Genomic DNA, 22,500 nt, shown 5'->3' on the forward strand with positions numbered 1-22,500 from the left:
TAGAATCCATATCCGTGGTAATATTCATTTAATAATAGTAATAATAATGATAATGACACTGGTAATAAAAATAATTACAAATGAGGTATTAATCCTTTTAATTCAAAAATTTCAAACGAATCTTGTTTCTATGTATTCTATTTTACACATCTGTTGAAACGTTTGGCACTTTTTTTTTCACCTCTGAAATTTCATGGCTGGGATGCGACGAATTCTTCGCCAAACTCGAACAACATCAGGAGACGCCAAGTTACCAAGCAACGTAAAGAAAAAAACTGCGGGCTCAACAAAACCACATATCGCTACTAACTAGTACTTACTCTCCCCGCTACGTCATAGAACGAAACCCACCTTTTCTGCCATCAAGATTTTCGCCAAGCTTTCTCACTTTTTCCGGAGGAGGTTGGAACGCAATTTTGTCAATGTCGAAGTTTTGCTGTCCAGGTTGATCACAGAACCTATCAGAGAAGGTTTGATGATGCATGTTTTCCCGTGACTTACTACTCTCTTTGTTTCCGTCGTAATTTATTTTATTGAGCGATGAAGACGTGTAACAGCCATCATAGCAAACTACAAAAGGCAAAGGAAGTTCTTGTCTTCTAGTCGCATTTTCCTCCTGACATTCCTGAAAGATGACACAAAAGAGAAAGAGAAATGTAAGGTAGAGTCCGATCATGTCACAAGCACGCAGTCTTGCGCGAGTCTACAGCGGGAGTTTTAGCGTCCCACTCACGGGTGCTTTTCCTTCATTATGAAATAATTCGAAGATGATAATAATAATATGAAAAGTTAAATCCTACTTGCATTTCGATTGGTTCTTATATTAACATCTAATGGAGGACAGGGGTATTATTGATTGCAATACGTTATATTTAGTTTTTGCTACCCGCGCAGTACTGGGTTAGTTTGCATATTATGGTATATATCATGTGCTCTAGTTTGTTGTTTCCGTTTGGTTTTTGTCACGTTTCCATTAAGTCTACAAAGCTTTCAAACCAGATCATACGAGTCAGATTAAACAATTTGAAACACATGAAACGGATCAACAGATCAAGTCGAACATTTATTCTACAGGTATAACTGACGTCACCATGAACAAATTCTGCTTTTTATTCTATAAATCAGTGACACACGAGGCTGCGCCTCATGTACTACCTATTTGTTCTTACTACATTTTGATGTCATCCGTGATTTATTACTGAACAGATGCACGCCAGCATGGAATCGATTTGTTAATTTGACTTATGGATGATAAGTGATAATGAGATTATAACAGGCAAAAAAAGAAATCGCATGGTTGGAACCCGTGCACATAGCTATCAACCAATTGAGTAACAAAGCAACATGTTCAAAACGATGAAAATTTTTTCTTTTCCTCATTACAGTAATTTCCTTAGTTTTAGGGCTCCATTAGTAACTTTTTCACGGCTATAAGATACTCACATGTCCATAGTGACCCTGATCGCCACAGTTATAACAAGATACAGCCCTCGGAGGTGATAAAGGTCTTTCAGGACGAATGATTGGACCCACTTTTATCTGGAATTGAACCATACCACGCAGTCAAAGTCAATAACACACAATTGCATTTTTAACGAGAAAAGTTGTTGGGAAAGGCGTAGCAACTCGGCTAATGACTCCTGACTGTAACAACCACAAAAACTAAAGAAGTCTAGCATTAACATCGTTTCATGAGAGCGAGTGACAAGGATAATTATGTATGAGGTAAGAGGGCCGGTACAGAAAATGTTCCGATCGAAGTCACAATATGCATTTCATCATATGACTGTCGGGCTTTCGTTTCTCCCCTTCTTCTTTCAGCGCGCAGATCACGGGGCCGTGTGGCTTTTTACTGCCCTGCTCACGTCATCGCGTTTGGCCCCCATAAGGGAATTCCCAGTTTATCGTTTTTCAATGTATGCGTGCGCGGGGTCGTATGGGTCATATAAGAAACTTTGTTACTTACTGTAAGATGGTACTGTCTCCAGCGATCAGGACAATCCTATTAACAACAAACAAACGAGTATAAAATAAAAATAAAGTCTACCTTTTGCTTGAGAGACATTTTGTATTAATCAATTTTATCACGATCAAAGCTATCATCATCAAAACCTCAAGAAGCCAAACCAAAACCCAAAGTAATTACAACAGCCAATCACAAGAAAGGAAAATACCTTCAGGAGCCAATGAGAAGTCAAAGTAAAGACAACCAAACTGCCTAAAGTGCGAGAAAACGCGGGCGACGAAGTTGTGATTGGAGTTAGTTTCGCATTTGATTGGTTGAGAGAGTGACACGAGTTTTCTGAACCAATCACAGGGCAGTAAAGCAAAACCAAAGCGATCACGGGTTACTTTCGAACACTCAATTGTAAAAGGACTTTATTAGCGGAACTGGTATATTGAACTTACCATTGCATAATGACCTAGCACATGACATCGATTACAGCGATCAAATGGCCGTAGTCTGGGCTTCCTGCAATTCTAAATGACAAATACAGTGTAACGTGCAACCGTCAGACACAATTTTTTACTATGGCTTCTTTATAACTGTGCTGCATAATTTCACACAAAGACTTTTTTTTTCATCCTTTTCGCTAGCGTGGGAAGAAGAAAAATTCTGAGACCCCTTGAAGCCGTGAATCGAACCTCAATCCTCCCATGCTGTGCCACTGAGCTATAGAACACTCCATCGTTAGATAGACTATTACAAGCTACAGAACACGCCATCGTTAGATAGACTATTACAAGCTACAGAACACGCCATCGTTAGATAGACTATTACAAGCTACAGAACACTCCATCGTTAGATAGACTATTACAAGCTACAGAACACTCCATCGTTAGATAGACTATTACAAGCTTCATATGTGACACGACTTTTTTTATTTCAGTTCCTTAATCGTCATGAATAAAGGCTGATAGTTTCTAAAGAAACCGTTTGAGGCTGCGTCCGTGGGGGTAACGAAATAATTTGGATATATCAACAAAGTTGAAATGGTAAATTGGCCACCGTAACGATTACAAAAGCTGACGTTTCGAGCGTTAGCCCTTCGTCGGAGCGAATAGAGGGTTGTGTGTGCTTTTAAAGGCAGAAAATGGAGCTACGTTATTGGTGGGAACATGGCAACGAGAAAAACAACGAACGCTTTTCATTCCACTAATTTTTATTCGTGTTTTTCTCGTTGCCACGTTCCCAGCAATAACGTAGCTCCATTTTCTTCCTTTAAAAGCACACACAACCCACAATTCCTCTATTCGCTCCGACGAAGGGCTAACGCTCGAAACGTCAGCTTTTGTAATCGTTACGGTGGCCAATTTACCATTTCAACGTTGTTGATATATCCAAACTATTTCCTTAATCGTCAGTTTCCTAAAAGTATTCTTAACTGAGTAACTATGATTGCCGATATTAGTCAACAGCACCCTGTCAATTCGCCTTAACGCAATGCAACACGCCAACATTTGTCTTCAATCAACTTAACGAGGGCAAGTTCACCAATAGACGAAGAACGGTTTTTTTCAAACATTTTTTCTTTCATTTCCTTGTGGCAAGGATGAGGACGAGAAAACTAAAGACTGACAGTATGCTTTTAAGCATTTGTTTTCCTATTATTACAAATTTATTCTCAAATTTAATGAAGTCGATAGATGCGACAAACAGTTTATAAAAATTTTTGAAAATTCCTCGGTAAGTTCTAACTTCAACTTTCTTGAAAAATCTTACAAAAAGCAACTTACGTTTCACTCGTGAAACAATACTTAAAAAACATGATATAAATACAACTGAGCCGTGCAGTGTCTAAATTATCTTCTTTAAAATAAGACCCCTTCAAGCTAGGTTTGGTCCATGACAACTTGATTAAGATTTGCCTCTGGTATTGGCTACACCTGAAATCCCCATATCTTTTATACACAGGTAGTACCTTGGACTTGTGGCCGGGTTCATGGCAGTTAAAGCAGAGCTCATTTGGACAGGATCTCTTTATATGTCCACAACCTCCACATAAGAAGCACACGCTGGTTTTCTATAAAATCAAACAGGGAAAGAAAAGAATAAGTCTGGGGTTAATGGAGGTAAGACTTTTCTCTTAGTGATCCACTACAACCACAGCTTATCCCAGTTTCAGTTGCATTATGCGACTGGTTGGGATGTTGGTTCATAAAAGATTCCCCCCCCCCCCTAGCATTTTATCAGGCACTAACAAGTCATACACTTGTGGGTGGAAAGAGGCACTGGAAATACAAATTTAACAACGTGACACAGCTGTATCTCTTATCAGCAACACTTGCTTTCCAGTACATGCTACTAGTTGAAGAGAAACACTGTGAGAGTGAAATGTCTCACCTAAAGAACACATAACAAGATTGAGAACCATGATTTTTTAAGGTACCATTTGCCAGCCATTAAAATATATGTTGCAAGAGATGCTGCACATAACAAACAGTTGTGGGAATAAAATGCTCTGGACACATGTTTCAATTTGTTCAATCAAAAAATCATTAGACAGATTGATGCCAACAGGATCAATAGCATAATAAATGAAATCCTCAGGAATTTGAATGATAAATAACAAGTCAAGATTTATACCTTGGGTAGTGGACAAAACTGTGACAGGTGACCCTTTTCATTGCAGTTGTGACACCTCCTATGTGGTGCTCCTTTTCCTGGTGTGTAATATCTTGAATGTCTCTTGCTTACACTGGGGTCCTGGGGGAAAATATAATCCTTTACAGCAAACATAACTTAGCCCTTTACGGCCTTAACATCAGTATGCATATTCTCCAAACTGTTCTCTATACATTTTCCTAAGGTGCTGGCAGGAGGAACTTGTGTAACAATCAAGAGCTTCTTTCATCGGTGATCATGTCCTTTATTCTTGTGACCTTAATGTGTGATTCTGGGGGGTGATGTTGTAAGAAGAAATTGAATTCTAGTCACCATTAGGGATCAAAAAACCACTTAAGTGGGATATTCTGTCACAAAGTTCGATAACTTCAAGATGTATTGAATTTGATTTAAAGGATATATATGCAAGATAAGATAGAAAAAGAACAATGTACCTCTAAGTCCCTTTCAATCACGGACCAGTTTTCTATGGGAAAAACAAAAATTACAGTTCAGAATAATGGCAGCCTACAACACTAAAACCAAAAGATGTATAGCATAGATAACATGCATGACAAGGGAACCCTTAGGTACAACACTGATGGGTGGGCCATGTGCTATTGCATACTGCCCTCGAATAGTGATTTTAGCCCAATGTTTTTCAATTAAAGAGCTTAGGGCAATAGCTAGTCTCCGCTGCAGTAGGGGGTATGTGATATAACAATGATAATTTCTAGGGCTTTACCTGTTATCTCCCTTGGTTCTCCTTTATTTTTCCCAAGTGGTGAGTTCTGCTAAAGAAACAAATCAAACGTGGGGAATCTAATAAAACAAAACAATGAACACACAGGAGCATCTGAAACCTTCCATGATCATTAAATAACGGTATATATCCAGTGCAATGTGTTGAGAATTCTTTTGACTTTCCTAGGCAACCTTCCATGCACAGGCCAGCATAAAGATGCTTTTCACAACACACTTTCATTTAGTGAAGAAAATTCACAGAAATAGCAATCTTGGGTCAAGGGAAATAATACCAATAGAAGGCACAAGTCTTTGCACTACCTTTCATTTATCTAGCACTTTTGAGGAATCTTTGTGAGAACAAAGGATGAAATTTGTGCAGTTTGTTTGCATTACTTTTGCACAATACTGAAGTCCATGTACAACTGAATATATGCCATGCATCCACATATGTTTATACAAAGCACATACTGTATACTGTAGGGGTGACAATAGGATCAGTAAAGATTACAGAGCAACAGAAAGGGGAGTACATATATATAGTTAAGTGATCAAGATGGTTGTATTTGACAGGATAAAGTAGAATTCACAGTGGATAAAATACCTTGCTCACTTTGTCTTTTGAAGTTAGAACATTTTCATCAGGAAATAGATTGACAATTTCTACAAATCAAAGGATGTCAATTTGGTTGAGTAACAAAACTTCACACAGATTAGTTCAAGACAAGAACCACTTTCAGAAAAGGAACTCATACATCAGAGGCTGGTGACATACAAAGACTCAAAAAGAAAAACAGAACCAAAGAGAAGTGGGATCCTGTGAAGCAGGGCTGTGGTCTAGCAGAGCCCGGATGCCTCAGGTGACCAAGTCTTGTGTTTGGGAGACTTGTTTAACTTCATTTTTAAAAAGCCTTGTTGGAACAGGGCACCATAAATTTACTAAATAAGAAAACCTTTGGGCACCCTGCTATTTTCCTTTCAGCACAGCCTTACTGTGAAGAGAACCATACGGAATGGATTTTATTATGGTATTTTTTCGGACATGTAATGCCAAAAATCTAAAATGCTTTCATTCATTTAACAATAATTACATTTCTTAGGATGCATTTTACAAGTATCAATGCATTGAAAAAAAATTTAGAAATACTTAATTGAGAAAATTGGAAATAAACATGGGTAAACACAAACACAGTGTATAAGAACTCCATCTGGCTGGAGACAGACCAGTTGGCTTTATTTAAAGAGAGCCAAGGAGTTGAACCCAGGGAAACTGAAAACAAATCCAGTGATTAGCAGGGTGGAGGGCCTGGACCTAGGACCATCAGATTACAAGACTAGTGCCCTGGTCACTCAGTCACACTGTCTCCTTCTAGGCCCCACATCTCATTCATTATTTTTAGGAACTTTATCATTACTGCCACTCTTGAAAACTCATTCAGTAAAGTTACCTTAAGTTCTGGATATGAAAAATTAATGTTTTTTGAAAATTAGTGTTTAAACAGTTGCCTCAGAGAAAACTGTTTGAAAGCGCTGATGTTTGCAGCAACAAAAATACCTGTATAGCCTGTGGCACATATGAGGACAGCCAATCATCATCTTAAATCATAAAATGATTGAAAGATTTTTTTTTTACACATACCTGGATAGTTAAATGAAGATTTAAGCTTTAAATTATCACATGCATTACTACTGTCCAAAACATCTTTGGAAGTGATGTTCTTGTTATCATTTCCATCATCATCATCATTGCAGTTCTCTTCATCATCACTGGAGATTTCAATCACTAAGTTATTTGACTGATACCCATCTTTTTCATTATCTAGTCCTGTAACTGCTCCATCTTTCCTCTTTTGTGCTACCTTATCTGAAACGTCCAATGCCAAAGTTCAACAAAGTTTAAACAATTCAGACAAGAAAAGATGAAATAAACTGCATCTATAATAATAGTTCAATGCCATCAGAGTGCATAGAGTCTGCACTTTCCATCCACTGAGGCACAGGTGATACATTGCAAAAGATAAACAGTCATATAAACAATAGCCTCCATTTGGTGCAAAAATATCCACAAATTTTTATCCTCAAATATATTCTGTTCTGAGATGTGAACAGTTTTCCCAGAGCAAAGCTCAAGGAAAACTATGAGCTTCAAGGAACTGACAGATAATTTCCAAGGAAAAATATCCATGCATATTTTCACACCAAATGAAAGCTATTGTTTATTATCCTTCAAATATCAATTTGTAGACATTAGGTCATGTGACACATTTTGACCAATTGCACATGAGCAAAAATATTTGTTGGATAATAAAAGATTAATATTATACTACCTATGGTTAGGGTAATTTATTGACAAGCTGAACCAACTTTTTTGTTCTTATCATATTTTGATGTATCTGTGATCTCTCACTAAACAGATACATGACAACATGGAATCTATTTGTTAAACAGATATCAATTTAAGAAGTTCATACCTGGAGCAGACTTCTCTGATACCGGCAGAGAAGAAGCATAATGCACATGGCAATAAAGTGTCTCCTCTATTTCACTGTCTACATCATTTTCACTTCTAAAGAAGTATAACCAAAAATTAAGTTCAATTCATTTACACTCAATTAGACTAGATTTTGCCAAAATATCAGACTTCTTGAAATTACTTGTTTCCTTTTACAACAGTCAATACCACTTAGCAAGTAATCTTCATCTTTCAACTCCCAGATCTCATAAGTAATTCTCCTTATTGTCAGTCATACAACTCAAAATTTTGGTTTGGAGAATTTAGTTTTTGATCAGTTACTAAGCCCCTGAGTGATATTTTTTTTCTGCTTAATAATGTATTGATATTGTGAGGAAAAATTCTGTCTTCATCACTCATGGGAGTTAAAGGGAAAAAAAACAACACTAACCCAGAGGAAGAATGCTCTCTGTACAGCTGATCCTCATATGCTTGGTAAGCGTCACTGTCAAACTCGTCATCACTGCTCATACCTTAAGACAAAATGTGTTATAGGGACCCTAATGGAATGTTAACGCATCAAGAATAAGGTTAAGACCAAGGGATGGGGGACGGGTGAGAGGGGGTGCTCACATGCAAACAGTTTTACTAAGGTATGTATAGGTTCCTGCAGTCCATTTTTTATTCCAAGTATATTCTCAATGGCACTGATATTAATGTTGGTACATTTTAAGCGTTCCTTAATTGGAGCTCTGAAACGTGATAACGGCACGCAGGATGTTGGCAAACAACGAAAGAAGCTTATAAATCATGAGAATACTCGTAACGCAAAAACATGGAACCACATTTTCAAACTTGGTCGGAAAGTTAAATTTAATAGCTGCACAGACAGCATTGGACGAGAAGTCTTTATCGACCCCTATACTCACTTCCGTAACAATTTTTAACTTTACGAGAATTAGGAAATGACCGACTATCAAAATAATTTAGAAATTCTTTGAAATGTACTAACCTTCCACAGATTTATGCCACAATAACAAATAGAAAATCAATAAAAACCCTTGTCACGATAAAAAGAGTTGTCTCGTTTTCTCCTCGTGTTATGTCGCAACGTGTTCCAGTTCAAAATGTTCCAGGCGTTTACACACTGAAGTGAATATTTCATGTATTCTATCATGGCTTGTTCCGTGGTATCACTCCTCCGTAAAACTTATTTTCACTTGAAGAAAGATTTGAAGAAAGATTTTCTTTCTTCGACTTTGGTTAGTTTTTTATTTGTCTATTATTTATAGAACACTTACAGTTCCAAATGAAACAAAACTCGTTGTGCACCTTTCGTGTAACTTGTATTATATGAAGAAAAAACTACCCAAGGGAAATCTTTTGAGCCCGCACAACATACAACATGGCGGGTGATCCAAGAAGCGACCTAAAACGTTTTGAAGAAGAAATAGATTTAGAGGTTGCCTTCAATGAGTTCGACGATGAGCTGTTTGAGTATAATGAGCGAAATTTGAATAACTCTGAGGAAAAAGGCCCAAAAGACTCAAAACAAGGAGAATATAAAGACAACATGTTTGCTAATGACGCTTGCCATCACCAGAATGAAACTATCAAGAAACATAGCGTTACAAATGAAAACCACACCGGAGGTATGCCCATTGTGGGAACGTCAGAAGAAGGTGAAGTGTTAAGTTCAAGTGACGACGAAGGCGAAGAGAAAATGGATTTTGATGAGGACCTTGACGAGAAACCAGTTACAAAGTCGAATTTCACGTTAGGTGATGAGGGAACAATTGCAAAAACTATTTTTAAGTTTTTACCTCCTGATTCTACTGAAGGAGAGGGGAGTAAAATGGGAAGTAAAGCACAAGAATTAACAAAAGGTACGGTTGCTAGTATCGATGAAGCAGAGAGAGAAATGCTTTCAATGGAATCTGATAATTCAATGGACGATCAGAGCTGGAAGAGACATAAACGGGCCAGAATGGAAGTGGAAACCCAAGAGCATTCAGTGGAGAGGAAAAGGGATGGAAAAGGTGAATAATACAGACCTGTGAAGCATACTTAATCACAAATATGGTTACACATTCGTGCTGCAAACAAAATCAAAGGGAAATTTGAAACACCTGTAAAGAAACTGTAGCGGTTGTTAACCCTTTACACCCTGACATTTCCTGTGGTACAGGAAAATTAGTTAAACAATCGAGTTTCTTAAGTTGGCAATTATTCCCTATTTTCTCCAAATCCGAATGAATGATTCAGCAATATTGCTCTAAGGAGACAGTAGATGCTGGTTACTCTTACACTTTTAGAGTTTCACACTAACCTATAAACACCCGTGAATACATCAAAAGTAAAATTCTATTCCTCTTGTCATTTGTAATTAGAATTATTTTATTGGAATTATTTTGGATGTTGGCAAACTGACACATAAGCATTTGCAAACTGACAGAGTTTGGTGAGTTGACCTTGTATGTTGACAAACTGTTCATCGGCAAACTGACACATAAGCATTTGCAAACTGACAGACGTTGGCGAGTTGACCTCGTATGTTGACAAACTGTTCATCGGCAAACTGAGACATGAGCATTTGCAAACTGACAGAGTTTGGTGAGTTGACCTTGTATGTTGACAAACTGTTCATCGGCAAACTGACACATAAGCATTTGCAAACTGACAGACGTTGGTGAGTTGACCTTGTATGTTGACAAACTGTTCATCGGCAAACTGACACGTAAGCATTTGCAAACTGACAGATGTTGGCGAGTTGACCTCGTATGTTGACAAACTGTTCATCGGCAAACTGACACATAATCATTTGCAAACTGACTGACGACCTCTTATGTTGACAAACTGTTCATCGGCAAACTGACACATGAGCATTTGCAAACTGACAGACGTTGGTGAGTTGACCTCGTATGTTGACAAACTGTTCATTGGCAAACTGACACATAAGCATTTGCAAACTGACAGACCTTGGCGAGTTGACCTTGTATGTTGACAAACTGTTCATCGGCAAACTGACACAATCATTGGCAAAATGACCGGTTACCTTTCACACAGCACACCTGTGTGAAGATATTGTCAAGTGAAAAATAAATTTCTTTAAAGGTTGGTGGAGGACAGCTGTTCCTTCATATTTTTCAGGCCATCATGTTACACCTGATTGACGGCATGTATTGGTAAATTTTTGTAGATGGTGGGCGAAATAAGACGAGAGGAGGTAAAAAGAAACGGAAGAGACCTGTTGGTAACCATTATGGTAGAGGACAACATCAAAGAAGGCATCACCAAGAGGAGCCAGAGTTAGGGAATCTGTTCAAACCCTTAAAAGTCACTTCAGAAGATTCTGAGGAAGTTGTAGCAAAAGAAATAGCATCGAAACTAAATGAAGTAAGTAGTAAGACAGTATAAATGATTCAGATAGCACTGTGAGAGTGAATACTTTTGTGTTTTAGAGTGGTTCAGATTGGTTAAAAAAGCTAGTGAATTAAGTATTAGTGAAGTGTTCTTTGATTAAAAAAAGTCATTAAAACATATTTTCATGTCAGTCTAGAGCTTTTGAGAACAGGCTTTTGAGTAAGTTGCAAAAGCTTATGCTATAACTCAGATTTTTGATCAGAGAGCAACTTTTTTATGAGTAAAATTAATATGGATCTCTTTTGTGTGTGTGTGTGTGTGTGTGTGTGTGTGTGTTTTTCTTAAATGAGCCTCTTTCCAGGCTGGTTAAAGCTTAGTTTTCACAACAATACCTCTCTTCTAGTACACTAGTGCCTTCATTCAAGCAACATGTATACAGATTTAAGATAATTATGACTGATCATCTGATGACAAATTAAATTAAGATATGACTGACCATCTATATATAAAAATCAGTAGAAATGAACATAATGTTGACAAATTTGAAGGTATATGAAACCCTCTAGGATTCACTTTATTAAGTACACACCAAATGAAACTTGCATCCAGTCCTCGACATAGACAACAAACTTTTTTCCATCTGAAAAAGTTTCCTCTAAAACCTTAAACCCATCACATGAATCCCCATTAAAGTGACACCTTTATTGAAGAAAAACTTGTATAGTCCCTGTGTTAAGTGTTCTCTGAATGACATTCTGTTAAGCCTGCTAGAAAGCCTTTGTGATCTTGCAGAGCTTGCTCACAGGTTATTCTGATGAACTAGATGTAAATCTGGTTCTGTGTGTTTTGTCTTATGCATTTTTACAACAGGCAAAAACAAATCTCATTCAGCGAGTTGTCAAATGCATTGGTTGTGAAAAAGCACTCAAGTTGTTCAGAGACACAAAAGAGGTTCAAATGCATGGAGGAATGTGGACAAAGGACAATCAGCGAAGGTACAGTATTTCCTTGGTAATTGTATCGTGTGCAGTAGCTACAAATCCCTGTCTGTCTCCTTTGAAGCCGTGATTTCATCTTGAACCAAACTCCTTTGTGTAACTCAGCCTTTTTCCCTTTTATGTCATTCTCTGGAGAAAGTCAATTAAATGTAATATTTCCTGCTATTTATCTTTTCCTTTGAAGCGACATTGTTTGGAAACTTTCTTAGGAAGGTACATTGTAGAAAAACTTTCCCAGGAAGGGACATTTTAGGGACACTTTTCTTGGAAGGGACATAAAAGTGAAATTTTCCCAGGAAGGGACATTAGAGGGACACCACATGGGACTTTGTGGGGGCATTTTCCCATAAAGGTATATTGTAGGGACTTTCTGCTGTGCAGGGACATTATAGGGATGCTTTCACATAAAGGGACATTGTTCCTTGGATGAAGGTCGCACTGTTTATCTTCTTAAGTTCCTTCAGGCAAATCCCTCAGTACTCTTGCCATAAGGTATTTCTAAAAAAGGTCAACCTCCGTGCATCATTCTTTGATTTTATTTTGTCTTCAATTGAAATGAACAATGGTTTGATCATCACGCATGTAGTTGGCTTCTTCAACCCTTAATTGCGTGACTACTGTAGACAGAATCTTTCTTACAACATGGAAACAATATCAAGTAGATAAGTGATGTGAATAAAGAAAAATATCAATCAGGAGATTATTTGTTTCTCCAATACTGAATTCTCCATTCTAACATCTTAACAATTGTATGGCAGACAGTAAGGAGAATTTGGTAGGAGATCATGGGTGTGATAGGTTAAAGCTATTAAAAGTCTTGTGTTGAGAGTTTGCAAGAAAAATCTGGTAACTCAAAAACTCTAACATTTTAATTTCTTTTTGATCTAAAAATCAATTGAACAAATCGACAATGGTTTAGCGTGGTTTTTAGTCTTATCTACAACAACATTTGTCATCACAGGGGTCAAAATATTGTGGACTCACGAGGAGCAGTCAAGTGAGTCCACCAATGTGTTGATACGAGTACAGACCACGCTAAACCACTGTCGATTTTATTTTTACTACAGTATCGACGTCAAATAAAACTATTCTTTCAGTGTGTGACCAAGATCGTGACATGTCTCATGCGACATCACTGCCAATTTTTGGTAAAAAGGCATTTTTTTTTCCACAGGCGCACGAGTGGAGGGGTATTTTTGACGATTCTTAAAGATAGATACGTTACTAAAGAACAAAACAAGTGGATTTTTGCGGTTGAAAATGAGATCAATAAAAAGAAAGCAAAAGAACAACAGCAACGACTGAAAGAAGTTCAAAGGAAAGATATTGAAGACTTGAAAATGAAATTGAAACAAAGAGACCAGGATTAACTTTGTGCGTGAATTTCTATCTGAGAGAAATATGCGAGAAGTGGGCTGAATTTTTGAATATGTGAACAGCCATTTGAAGTGATTTAAAGTCATGTAAGGTCACAAAGTTTACTAAAAATAAATAATAGTTTGCGGAAAGTCGTCTAAAGTTCCTCGAAGGTTACTTTTTCTATTTACGTGATTGCGTATTTGAATGGTTTGGTGCTGTCAGCATTAGACCAGATAAGTTTGTAATTTCAACATTAATCCAGGTAGATTGCCTACCGAAAACGCAACTCCTACCTCTACTAACAGTTAGACTGCGAGCACTTCCTCCTTTTCGTCGCGCTCGTCAAAAAAAAAAAAAGAAAAAAAAGCGAAACAGAAATGAAAGAAGTAGATGTTCACGCGTGCGTATCACTTCCATAGTTGCGCACAGCGCGCCAACAGTGATATTTTTTTTGCAATTTGGTTTTTTGACTCGCGCGACGGACTTGGCCAAAAAGAGAGGGACTGATCGTAGAAACGTTTGGCAAAAGAACATCGTGGAGAGAAAGAAATTTATCGGTGTGGATGCACGAGAGGAGAAACGATAGGGTCTTTTTCGAACCGTTCCCCTCTTCAATCACTGTTCTCAAACCCTGAATTTAACACAATGCTTTAAATGCCAACTATAAAGGTCTGGTAACTAGTGTGGGACCTTTAGGTGTTTCTAACGTTAAGGAAACTTGGTAGCCATATCTGCCACTACAATTCTGATGTGTTAGACAACATCACATTGCACATAATTATACATCGAGATTAATAACAAATTTCACAAGCACGTTCTTTAATTTTCAATCCCATAAATAAGTTTAATTCAAAACAATCATAAATCTCAAATTAATGATAATTTAATAAGTCTTCGCATCTGATTTACCCCTTTCCTCGATTACTCGCTTAAATTCGTTTTTCCTAATACTGCCTTTTCCCTTGCACCCCTATCAAAGCAATTTTAAGTTAGTACATTTAAAAACATAATAGATGTTTTAAATCAGAGCGTATTTGCTCGCAATGACTCACAGTGGAAAGACTTTCATCCTTTAGGCGAATGTGACTCAGTTTACAAAGGAGAGAACAACAAAGAAAACAGACATTACATAGTTTATGGAATGGTAGAATTTAATGAAGGAAAAAAACATAAATTATCTGTTTATGCATTGGTTGTTGGTATTTTTTAAGTCTCTTTTTGTCGGTAGTGTCGGTTACCCAGGGTTGAAGTTTTGCACTGTTATGAAAAAAGTCCTAATAAAATTGCCCCTTCAAATAATGGAACTCCAAGACCAATTTTATCAAGAAATTCAGGGTGCGTTGGTTCTGCACCAGTACGCGCTGTGATTGGTAAACTCGCGCCACTCTCTAAACCAATCATACGTAAAACCAAAACCAATCGCGATGTGGTCACTCGGGTTTTCCCGCGCTTCGGTTCATTTTACTTTGAGATTTCAATGGCTTCTTGTGATATTTTTCTTATATCTGATTGGCCCATGTGATAACTTGGTTGTGAGGCAACCAATCAAAAAGCGTGCACCTGAACAACTTTTTGGCGAACGACACTGATTTGGAAACGAGATGGTGTGAATGTCTCGCATTGTGAGGTTAGCCACAAAAACCCCATCGATGAAGGAACAAAATAAACAAACAAACGAACAAACAAAAGATGTGTTTTGCTACCCAATAGCTGTCCTTTGTCATGCCTTAACATCGTTTTAACTACACAAAATATACGCTTAATTCCTCAAAAGTGGCAGACACTCTTCAAGCAATTCAACCCAGAGCAGTATGCGCAATGAAGCCTGGTCAACTGTTCCTACTGAGAAAAATAACCTTGTAACTACTGACATTGACAAAAGGTACCTTCTTCGTTCCGCCTTCATGAATGATGCCAGACTGGTCTTATTAGTAAACGTAGAACCACTTACCTTGGCTTTTAATCATGAATCGAAAAATGGCGACGATGAAATGATCAATAAATCAAATTTCAAAATACAAATTTCTATGAAGAAACCGTTGATCAAGCTTCAATGTGATTATCTAAGCTTTACGTTAAGATCTACATTTCTCCCAATATACTTACAGTGTTTGATACTGACCTTGAATAATTTCTCATTTCAATTTGTTAGATACTTACAAATATTTTTAAAAAAAATAATACACGGAAACTTAAGCATTCATACCGCAAGTCCAACCATAAAGACGTCTACTCTGCTGAATTCAAGTTCGTCCTAGAAGCGTTTATGAAGCTCCCGATTCCCTCCGTTTTCATTTTTTTAAGGCGTTGAATGACGTCAACAGTCTCGTCAAAATAATGGACAAGATACGGCTCGGTGGACATAGAAGCCAGAAATTGTTCAAAACAAATCGACCAATCAAGGTCGACAGCACCGGGCGAAAGCCTTTCGTTTGATTGGTCAGTATCTAACACACCTGACAACGGTCTGTCACTTGATTCGTCCATATCAAATGTCCCGGATGCATGTCTATGGTGTGACTGGTTTCCAATTGAAGTCCCGGATGAAGAGCTAACGTTTGATAGGCCTTTACGTTCATCAAAAGTACTTTCGGAGGAGTATTGGCCTTGTGTGACAACAAGTAATCCTTTGAAGTCCTTTTCATTAGAATTTCTTATTTGATTGGAGTTTTCACCCGTGGAAAGGGGATCACCATGACTTAGTTTGTTATACACTTCGTCTAAGGTGTCTTGAGTGTCATTCTCTTCGCAGGTCACTGCCTCAGGTGTGCTGAACCCCTCGTCGCTGCCCACGAGAATAAAATCATCTCCTGCCGCGCTTCTCACCGGACTACTGAGCGAAGATTCACTACTCCTGGCGGCATCAATCAGTTCTTCCTTTACTAAAGTCGACGATTCAAGTTCTGACGTTACAGTTATTTCGCCAGGTGTGTTTAACGCATCTTCGGCGTTCGATGTCGATGTTTCAAAGTCTGCTACGTGAAGTGGGTCCATGAACCTGTCTAGATCATCGCTCTTTGACCGCTGATCAGTAGTTTTGTCTCCACTAGTGTCCAACTTTCCTCCAAATTCCCCCAGCTTAAGCAGTATATTGCCGACTGAAGCAATGGCTTGATACATCTGTTGTTCATTTGGCAGCTCGCGGAACAGCGAGTACATAGTTTTCCACAACAAAATAAAATTTCCCTTAAAGAAGAGATATCACACGTTGAGAATAAATCTTTCCGTTGACGCGTGAAAACTAGAGGCTAAAATTAAGTCAAACAAAGCAAGAAAAGGAAAATTTCTAGCGCACTGTTTCTAGCCTTACTTTATCTGGAAGATGCAGTAGGCTAAACAGTAACCCGCTTGACCGAGAGTCGAGAGGACTGGGTCGAGATCTGACTGGGCCGCTGTGCTGTGTACAAAACTCTTACAGTGCCTCTCTTTATTCACAGGTCTACCCCTTTACACCCCAACATCAGTATGCATATTCTCCCTACTGATCTTCATATATTTCCTAAGATGCTGACAAAGGGAAACTGCGTAACAGTCAAGAGCTTGCCATTATTCTCATGACCTTTGTGTGTGATTGAGGGGTGATATTGTAAGGAGAAATTAGATGCTGGTCACTCTTACGCTGATCATTTCCTCAATTCTCATGACCCTAATGTGTGATTGAGGGATGATAATGTAAGGAGAAATTAGATGCTGGTCACTCTTACGCTGATCATTTCCTGTATTCTCATGACCCTTATGTGTCATTCAGGGGTGATATTGTAAGGAGAAATTAGGTGCTGGTCACTCTTACGCTGATCATTTCCTTTATTCTCATGACCCTTATGTGTGATTGAGGGATGATAATGTAAGGAGAAATTAGATGCTGGTCACTCTTACGCTGATCATTTCCTTTATTCTCATGACCCTAATGTGTGATTGAGGGATGATAATGTAAGGAGAAATTAGATGCTGGTCACTCTTACGCTGATCATTTCCTTTATTCTCATGACCCTAATGTGTGATTGAGGGGTGATATTGTAAGGAGAAATTAGATGCTGGTCACTCTTACGCTGATCATTTCCTCTATTCTCATGACCCTAATGAGTGATTCAGGGGTGATATTGTGAGGAGAAATTAGATGCTGGTCACTCTTATGCTGATCATTTCCTTTATTCTCATGATCCTAATGTGTGATTCAGGGGTGATATTGTGAGGAGAAATTAGATGCTGGTCATTCTTACGCTGATCATTTCCTTTATTTTCATGACCTTCATGTGTGATTCAGGGGTGATATTGTAAGCTGAAGAAATTAGATGCTATTCAATCTTTGTGGTCAAAGGTTTAAACGAGTGTCAGCGAAATATCAAAGAAGCCAGACGAAATAGTTGAAGGGAGGGGCAGGGGTTTCATTAAGGGCCAGGCACCGGGCAAATTGACCGGTTGTGAAGACGGTTTTGCCCACCTGATTTGACGGTCTGGAGGAAAGTTTATCTTATAAAGAATTTCAGTTCAAAGAGTTTTGCCCGCCTGTGAAAACCAGTTGCCCTCCTGCAGAAAACATTAATGAAACCCCTTGAGGGGGGGGGGGGGGGTTGGGGAAATCTGGTATCCCAGAGGGTAATTATACTCCAATATTAGCTGTCGGGTATCATCATCCCGTGCTACGGTCTTCAAGGGGCCGACGTATTTGTAATCAAGTGTATAACAAACAGGAGGCTTAAAGTTTGAACTATAACCCAAAACAATTGACTTAAAAGACTTCAATTTACCTGACTCATTCGTGGAATTTCATTGACTTTCTTATCACTGTTTTCATCCGTCATCGTTCTATGACTTCGTGCGGCTGTTTTCAACAAAACACTCACGGGCGACTCTTCTTTAGTTCGAACCCTCGAGACGCACTCATCACGAGGCGGTAGCTGATCACATGACTGCGTCTTCATGTCCTCGACACTTTCACCTTCAGTCAGCTCATCACAGCTGTCAACTGACTCTTCATCACTGACTTGCGCGGTGTCGTCGTCACTCAGGGCAGGAGGGACGTGCATGCGGTACATGAACTGCATACGATCTTGGAGTTGACCCTTACAGATGATACCCAAGCCTTGCGCAAACTCACGGAAACTAATCAGTCCGTCTTCATCTTGATCAATCACCTAAGCATGGAAATAGAAAACAATCAGTAAGACAACATTGAGGTATCACTTCGAAGCAAGCCGTATTCCATAACATGGGATAACAAGAGAAGTTTTGGATCCCATCCACTATACAATGAACATGATTTTCCCACACGAGAACGGACGAAAAAGTTTACCGTTCATACTACAACAATAAGCGGCAATTAAAGCGCTTCCCGGCATCCCTAGATATCATTTCAAAGCACTGACCTTGAACGCCCTCTGAGTCAAGGTAGGACCAATCTCCCCAGTCCCCCAGTTCGTAAGGCACTTAAAAAGAGGCGCGAATCTCTCGCAGTCAATACACTGATTCTGTATGAGCGGAAACTGGGGTGGAGTATCCTTAATCTCTAGGTTGCCATGGTTACGTGTCAGAATATGTCCTGCCTGAAGAATAAATTCACACGAGAAACGAGGTGAATGACTAAAGAAGATTTGTATATAGCTTACATAGTCTTGAGTTTTCTGTAGCTTCGTGAAACTGTATTGGACCGATTTTACATAACCCTTAACCAAAGATTTCACTTATACTACAAGCGATAGGAGCTGTGTGCAATGTACGTTGATCCGTCCAAAGTCGGGTTCATTACTCCACTATCATTTTAATCACAGGTTTTCGAACTGCATCCCACGGTATGTCGATCGAATAAGGCGCGCGAGAGAGATACGTAAAAACACAAAAAAAACCTCCAAAAGAAACCGCTTAAAGAAGTAAACAAATCAAAGAGACAGTTTTGTGCGGCCGTTAAGATTTCCCGCTTTTGATCTGTACTTTTCCCATTTCAGTGTATCCCGTATTGGTTCTCTTACATCAAGAACTCGTACAACGGTACCTTCCCTTCAGAGCACCTTTATTCAGGGGACACTATCCTTGGTTCCCAGAGTGCCCCCTGCAAAGAGGTTCCAAGGTCTTCTGTCTCTGTTTCTCACAAGTGACAAGTAGTTTGATTATCTAACTTAAGATTAAAAATCACCATTTACATCGTCACTGAACACTTTGACACTGCTAATCTTAGCGAGGGATAGACCACTTAAAATATAGACTACCTTGTAAACGAGGTCAACGAGATCGCTGACCTCGGCTGGAAGAAAGAGCAGGCACGGATATGAATTGGAAGGGTTAATTTCTTGCCCTACCACTAACAATACATTTTGAACAAATTTTTTGACTCAATAGCAAATTTATTATTGTTAACCATTCATGGCGATTGGTCCAGACTTGCCTTGAAAACAGCATATAACTGTTCCAGTTCCTTTTGCTCAAACAGACAGGCTTCCACTCCTATGGATCTAACGGCAGTTCTTCTCATACTGTCCTCAAGGCCCTTATCAATACCAAAAAGAAATACAAAATTCAACCTAAAGTAAATTTATTTTCAATTTCATGCATACTTCACGAAACTTTACGCAAAGCGCCCATTTCTTAACGCCTCCGACTAGACGTATTTTCCTTAAATCACTAACAACAATCGCGATAATTAAAATCACATTTGTACAAATCAAATAAGACAGATATTTTTCAGTTTCCAATGTCCCGCTTTTTCGATATAAACAAAAAAACTGCCATGGCGCGTCTCCATACCTGAACAACTTTAAGTCTCTGCGCATTTCTCATGGAGTCGATGGTCTCTGCTGTGATGAAACCAAACTTCTGATATGATTCCAAAATAAGGTTGGCTACATCTACTGTGCTGTGGTACTAAAAGTACAAAAACAGTCAAATATTACTTGACTTCTTTTTACAATTGTAAGAAATGGTTCATTTTGGGGAAAATTCAAATTTACGTCCAACTCAAGACCTCAAACCCACAGATGCGGACACGATACAGGAGGGGACAATTTGAAGCGACTTGCTTTTGTAACTTCAAGCATCGCACAAATTCAAGCCTCCTAAAATTTGCTACGGGCACGAAATTCCGTCACAGAAAAAAATTCAGAGAAATCATCCCCTTCTCCCTTCCCGTGTAAACGACACAAATTCTAGCACTAACTTGTACCCGGGACATATCACAGCAAGGCGTATCGCGGCCTTGACACTGATCCTAAATTGACCACAGAAAGCATGTAACAGTGACATTCGATTCTAGATTAGAACTACTCGTACTTTGGACAACTCGACTAAAGCTTTCAGGAATTGACCTGCTAACTCTGATTCCTCAAAATTGCATCAAAATTGGGCGACAAAAATGTTTGTCCAATATCAAACCAGCAACAATATCCAAAGGCTCTCATAAACTAATTACAATTTCTTATCCCTTTGGGAAGCTTCTGCGCTTCTACGGTCTGAAGTCGAATACTTATGACAAAGCTACACAGCTTCAATGTAAATAAGCGTCAACTTTTTTAATTCTGTATATAATAAAGTTATTATTATCATTAGTATTATTATTATTATTATTATAAGCTACTCCGATAAACGACCTTGCGCGTGCGTGATAATGGACAATAATGACTGACACCTCTGTTGCAGAGAACGGCAAGCCTGCGACAACAAAAACTTTTGTGATGGACAATTAACTAGTTATCATTTTGGAAATAAACTGTTTTGTTAGCAACATTTTCATGCAAGAAAAGTTCTCCCCCCCCCCCCCCCCCCCCGTGCTGTACAGACTGGCTTCTTCGTGCAGGGCTGCAAATAACGGCCGGTCAACGGACAATGTCCGGTCAAAATTGGGTACTGACAGGACAAATCCTTGGATTGCCGGACATATTGTCCGGTCCTTTACCGACTCGTTCAAAGAAATTTTAATTTTTAACCGTTTGATAATCACAAGGGACAACAGTCATGTTTCCGAAAGAAAAAAAAAACAATATAAAAGTAGACAAATTAGTGGTCGAGAAATTCCCGGCAGTTGCGAATTTCCACGATGTCATCAAGTCCTGTCGCGACCGCAAATCATCGTGTCTTCCGTTATTTTATTTACTTCATTTAAGAGTTCCCAGTTAGTAGAGGGTTTTACCTTTGGCTAAATACCATAATTTACTCTTAAATAAAGTGATTGATTGTTTGATTGATTGAACGATCGGAAAGCACCCTCACGAAGAATAACCTTGCTGCATCGAGAATACTCCAAGTAGCATTTGTTGCAAAGTGCAAAAAGCGAGCAAAAGGCCCAAAACCTGGAGAATCCGACCACTCTTTTACTCTAACAAAACTTCACAACTGTAACTTTAAAAAAAGGGCTCTGAGTTGTACTGAAAACCGAAAAAAATTATTAACTTGTAATTTTTATTGCCAGACCGACTTGGATTCAGTTGTTTTTGAGTTGTAAAAGGATTACTGTGCAATCTGGGTTCACTATCGCAAGAGTTCCGACTGTTAAAATTTGACCGGACAAAAACGGGTAGTGTCCGAGCAAAAGCATGTTTGACCAGACAACGTGACCGGCGACTGCCCCTTAGTTATTTGCAGCTTTGTCGTGTGTTGGTCATTTGAGAAGTTTTAAGTAATTACTGCAGAAATCTCGAATTCACACCATTCCGTCACCCCTCTCCAAAGATAATACATTTACCCCCGAGGAAGGCGATCCATTGTTTCTGTTGTAAGCTCCTTGGCCATTGGTCATCGTGGCCGCGTCTCTGTTGGTCACGTGCTCCAGGTAATTCCCTAATACGGTCATTGCCTCACCATCGTCTTGCACAGCTAAAAGCTTGTTTCTGTTTGCGTCAAGTGTAGCCAAGGAAACCTGAAACAAAACCTAGAAAGAGATTGTTTTTTTAATGATAAGAAGGAGAGGTTGCAATGTAAGTAAGCTCCTGACTTCTTCTTGTTAATCAACACGATAAAAAAAGACAAAAAGAACCGAGTTTAGGATCACTACC

The 22,500-nt window shown here is 38.7% G+C and overlaps 3 protein-coding genes across 6 annotated transcripts in view; 1 reads left to right on the forward strand and 2 right to left on the reverse strand.

The window, feature by feature from the left end:
- LOC111323843 (zinc finger CCHC domain-containing protein 7) overlaps positions 1-9,160 on the reverse strand; it is a 10,807-nt gene extending 1,647 nt beyond the window's left edge. The window contains exons 1-13 of one of the 4 annotated variants that reach the window (XM_088752095.1): positions 9,104-9,160; positions 8,254-8,335; positions 7,822-7,916; positions 6,990-7,214; positions 5,955-6,013; positions 5,352-5,400; positions 5,062-5,093; positions 4,589-4,708; positions 3,924-4,025; positions 2,410-2,481; positions 1,967-2,002; positions 1,444-1,539; positions 352-625 (exon numbers count right to left, since the gene is read on the reverse strand). In XM_088752095.1, the coding sequence (XP_088608221.1) occupies positions 352-625; positions 1,444-1,539; positions 1,967-2,002; positions 2,410-2,481; positions 3,924-4,025; positions 4,589-4,708; positions 5,062-5,093; positions 5,352-5,400; positions 5,955-6,013; positions 6,990-7,214; positions 7,822-7,916; positions 8,254-8,333 (1,240 nt within the window). In that variant the 5' untranslated portion in view covers positions 8,334-8,335; positions 9,104-9,160. Of the gene's footprint in view, positions 1-351; positions 626-1,443; positions 1,540-1,966; positions 2,003-2,409; positions 2,482-3,923; positions 4,026-4,588; positions 4,709-5,061; positions 5,094-5,351; positions 5,401-5,954; positions 6,014-6,989; positions 7,215-7,821; positions 7,917-8,253; positions 8,363-8,814; positions 8,961-9,103 lie in introns of those variants that run through there. The other 3 variants (XM_088752096.1, XM_022927282.2, XM_022927283.2) reach the window with 3 other exon arrangements.
- A 47-nt stretch (positions 9,161-9,207) lies between these two features.
- Positions 9,208-13,671, forward strand: LOC111323844 (uncharacterized). The gene is made up of 4 exons (XM_022927285.2): positions 9,208-9,841; positions 11,002-11,198; positions 12,036-12,160; positions 13,338-13,671. Exons 1-4 carry the CDS (start codon positions 9,208-9,210, stop codon positions 13,531-13,533), a joined length of 1,152 nt encoding a protein of 383 aa, XP_022783020.1. The 3' UTR covers positions 13,534-13,671.
- A 653-nt stretch (positions 13,672-14,324) lies between these two features.
- Positions 14,325-22,500, reverse strand: part of LOC111323845 (TBC1 domain family member 9) — a 25,451-nt gene continuing 17,275 nt past the window's right edge. The window contains exons 21-26 of the mRNA XM_088752094.1: positions 22,191-22,376; positions 20,261-20,377; positions 19,898-20,003; positions 18,889-19,061; positions 18,271-18,657; positions 14,325-16,708 (exon numbers count right to left, since the gene is read on the reverse strand). Coding sequence (XP_088608220.1) covers positions 15,752-16,708; positions 18,271-18,657; positions 18,889-19,061; positions 19,898-20,003; positions 20,261-20,377; positions 22,191-22,376 — 1,926 coding nt within the window. The 3' untranslated portion in view covers positions 14,325-15,751. The remainder of the gene's footprint in view (positions 16,709-18,270; positions 18,658-18,888; positions 19,062-19,897; positions 20,004-20,260; positions 20,378-22,190; positions 22,377-22,500) is intronic.

The sequence above is a fragment of the Stylophora pistillata genome, chromosome 3 (genome assembly GCF_964205215.1).
Source record: "Stylophora pistillata chromosome 3, jaStyPist1.2, whole genome shotgun sequence".
NCBI classification, from domain to species: domain Eukaryota; kingdom Metazoa; phylum Cnidaria; class Anthozoa; order Scleractinia; family Pocilloporidae; genus Stylophora; species Stylophora pistillata.

Coding starts and splice junctions, on each gene's coding strand:
- LOC111323844 (XM_022927285.2), top strand. CDS start 9,208: ATGGCGGGTGATCCAAGAAGCGACCTAAAACGTTTTGAAGAAGAAATA. Junction 9,842..11,001: donor GAGGAAAAGGGATGGAAAAG/GTGAATAATACA, acceptor AAATTTTTGTAG/ATGGTGGGCGAAATAAGACG. Junction 11,199..12,035: donor TAGCATCGAAACTAAATGAA/GTAAGTAGTAAG, acceptor TTTTTACAACAG/GCAAAAACAAATCTCATTCA.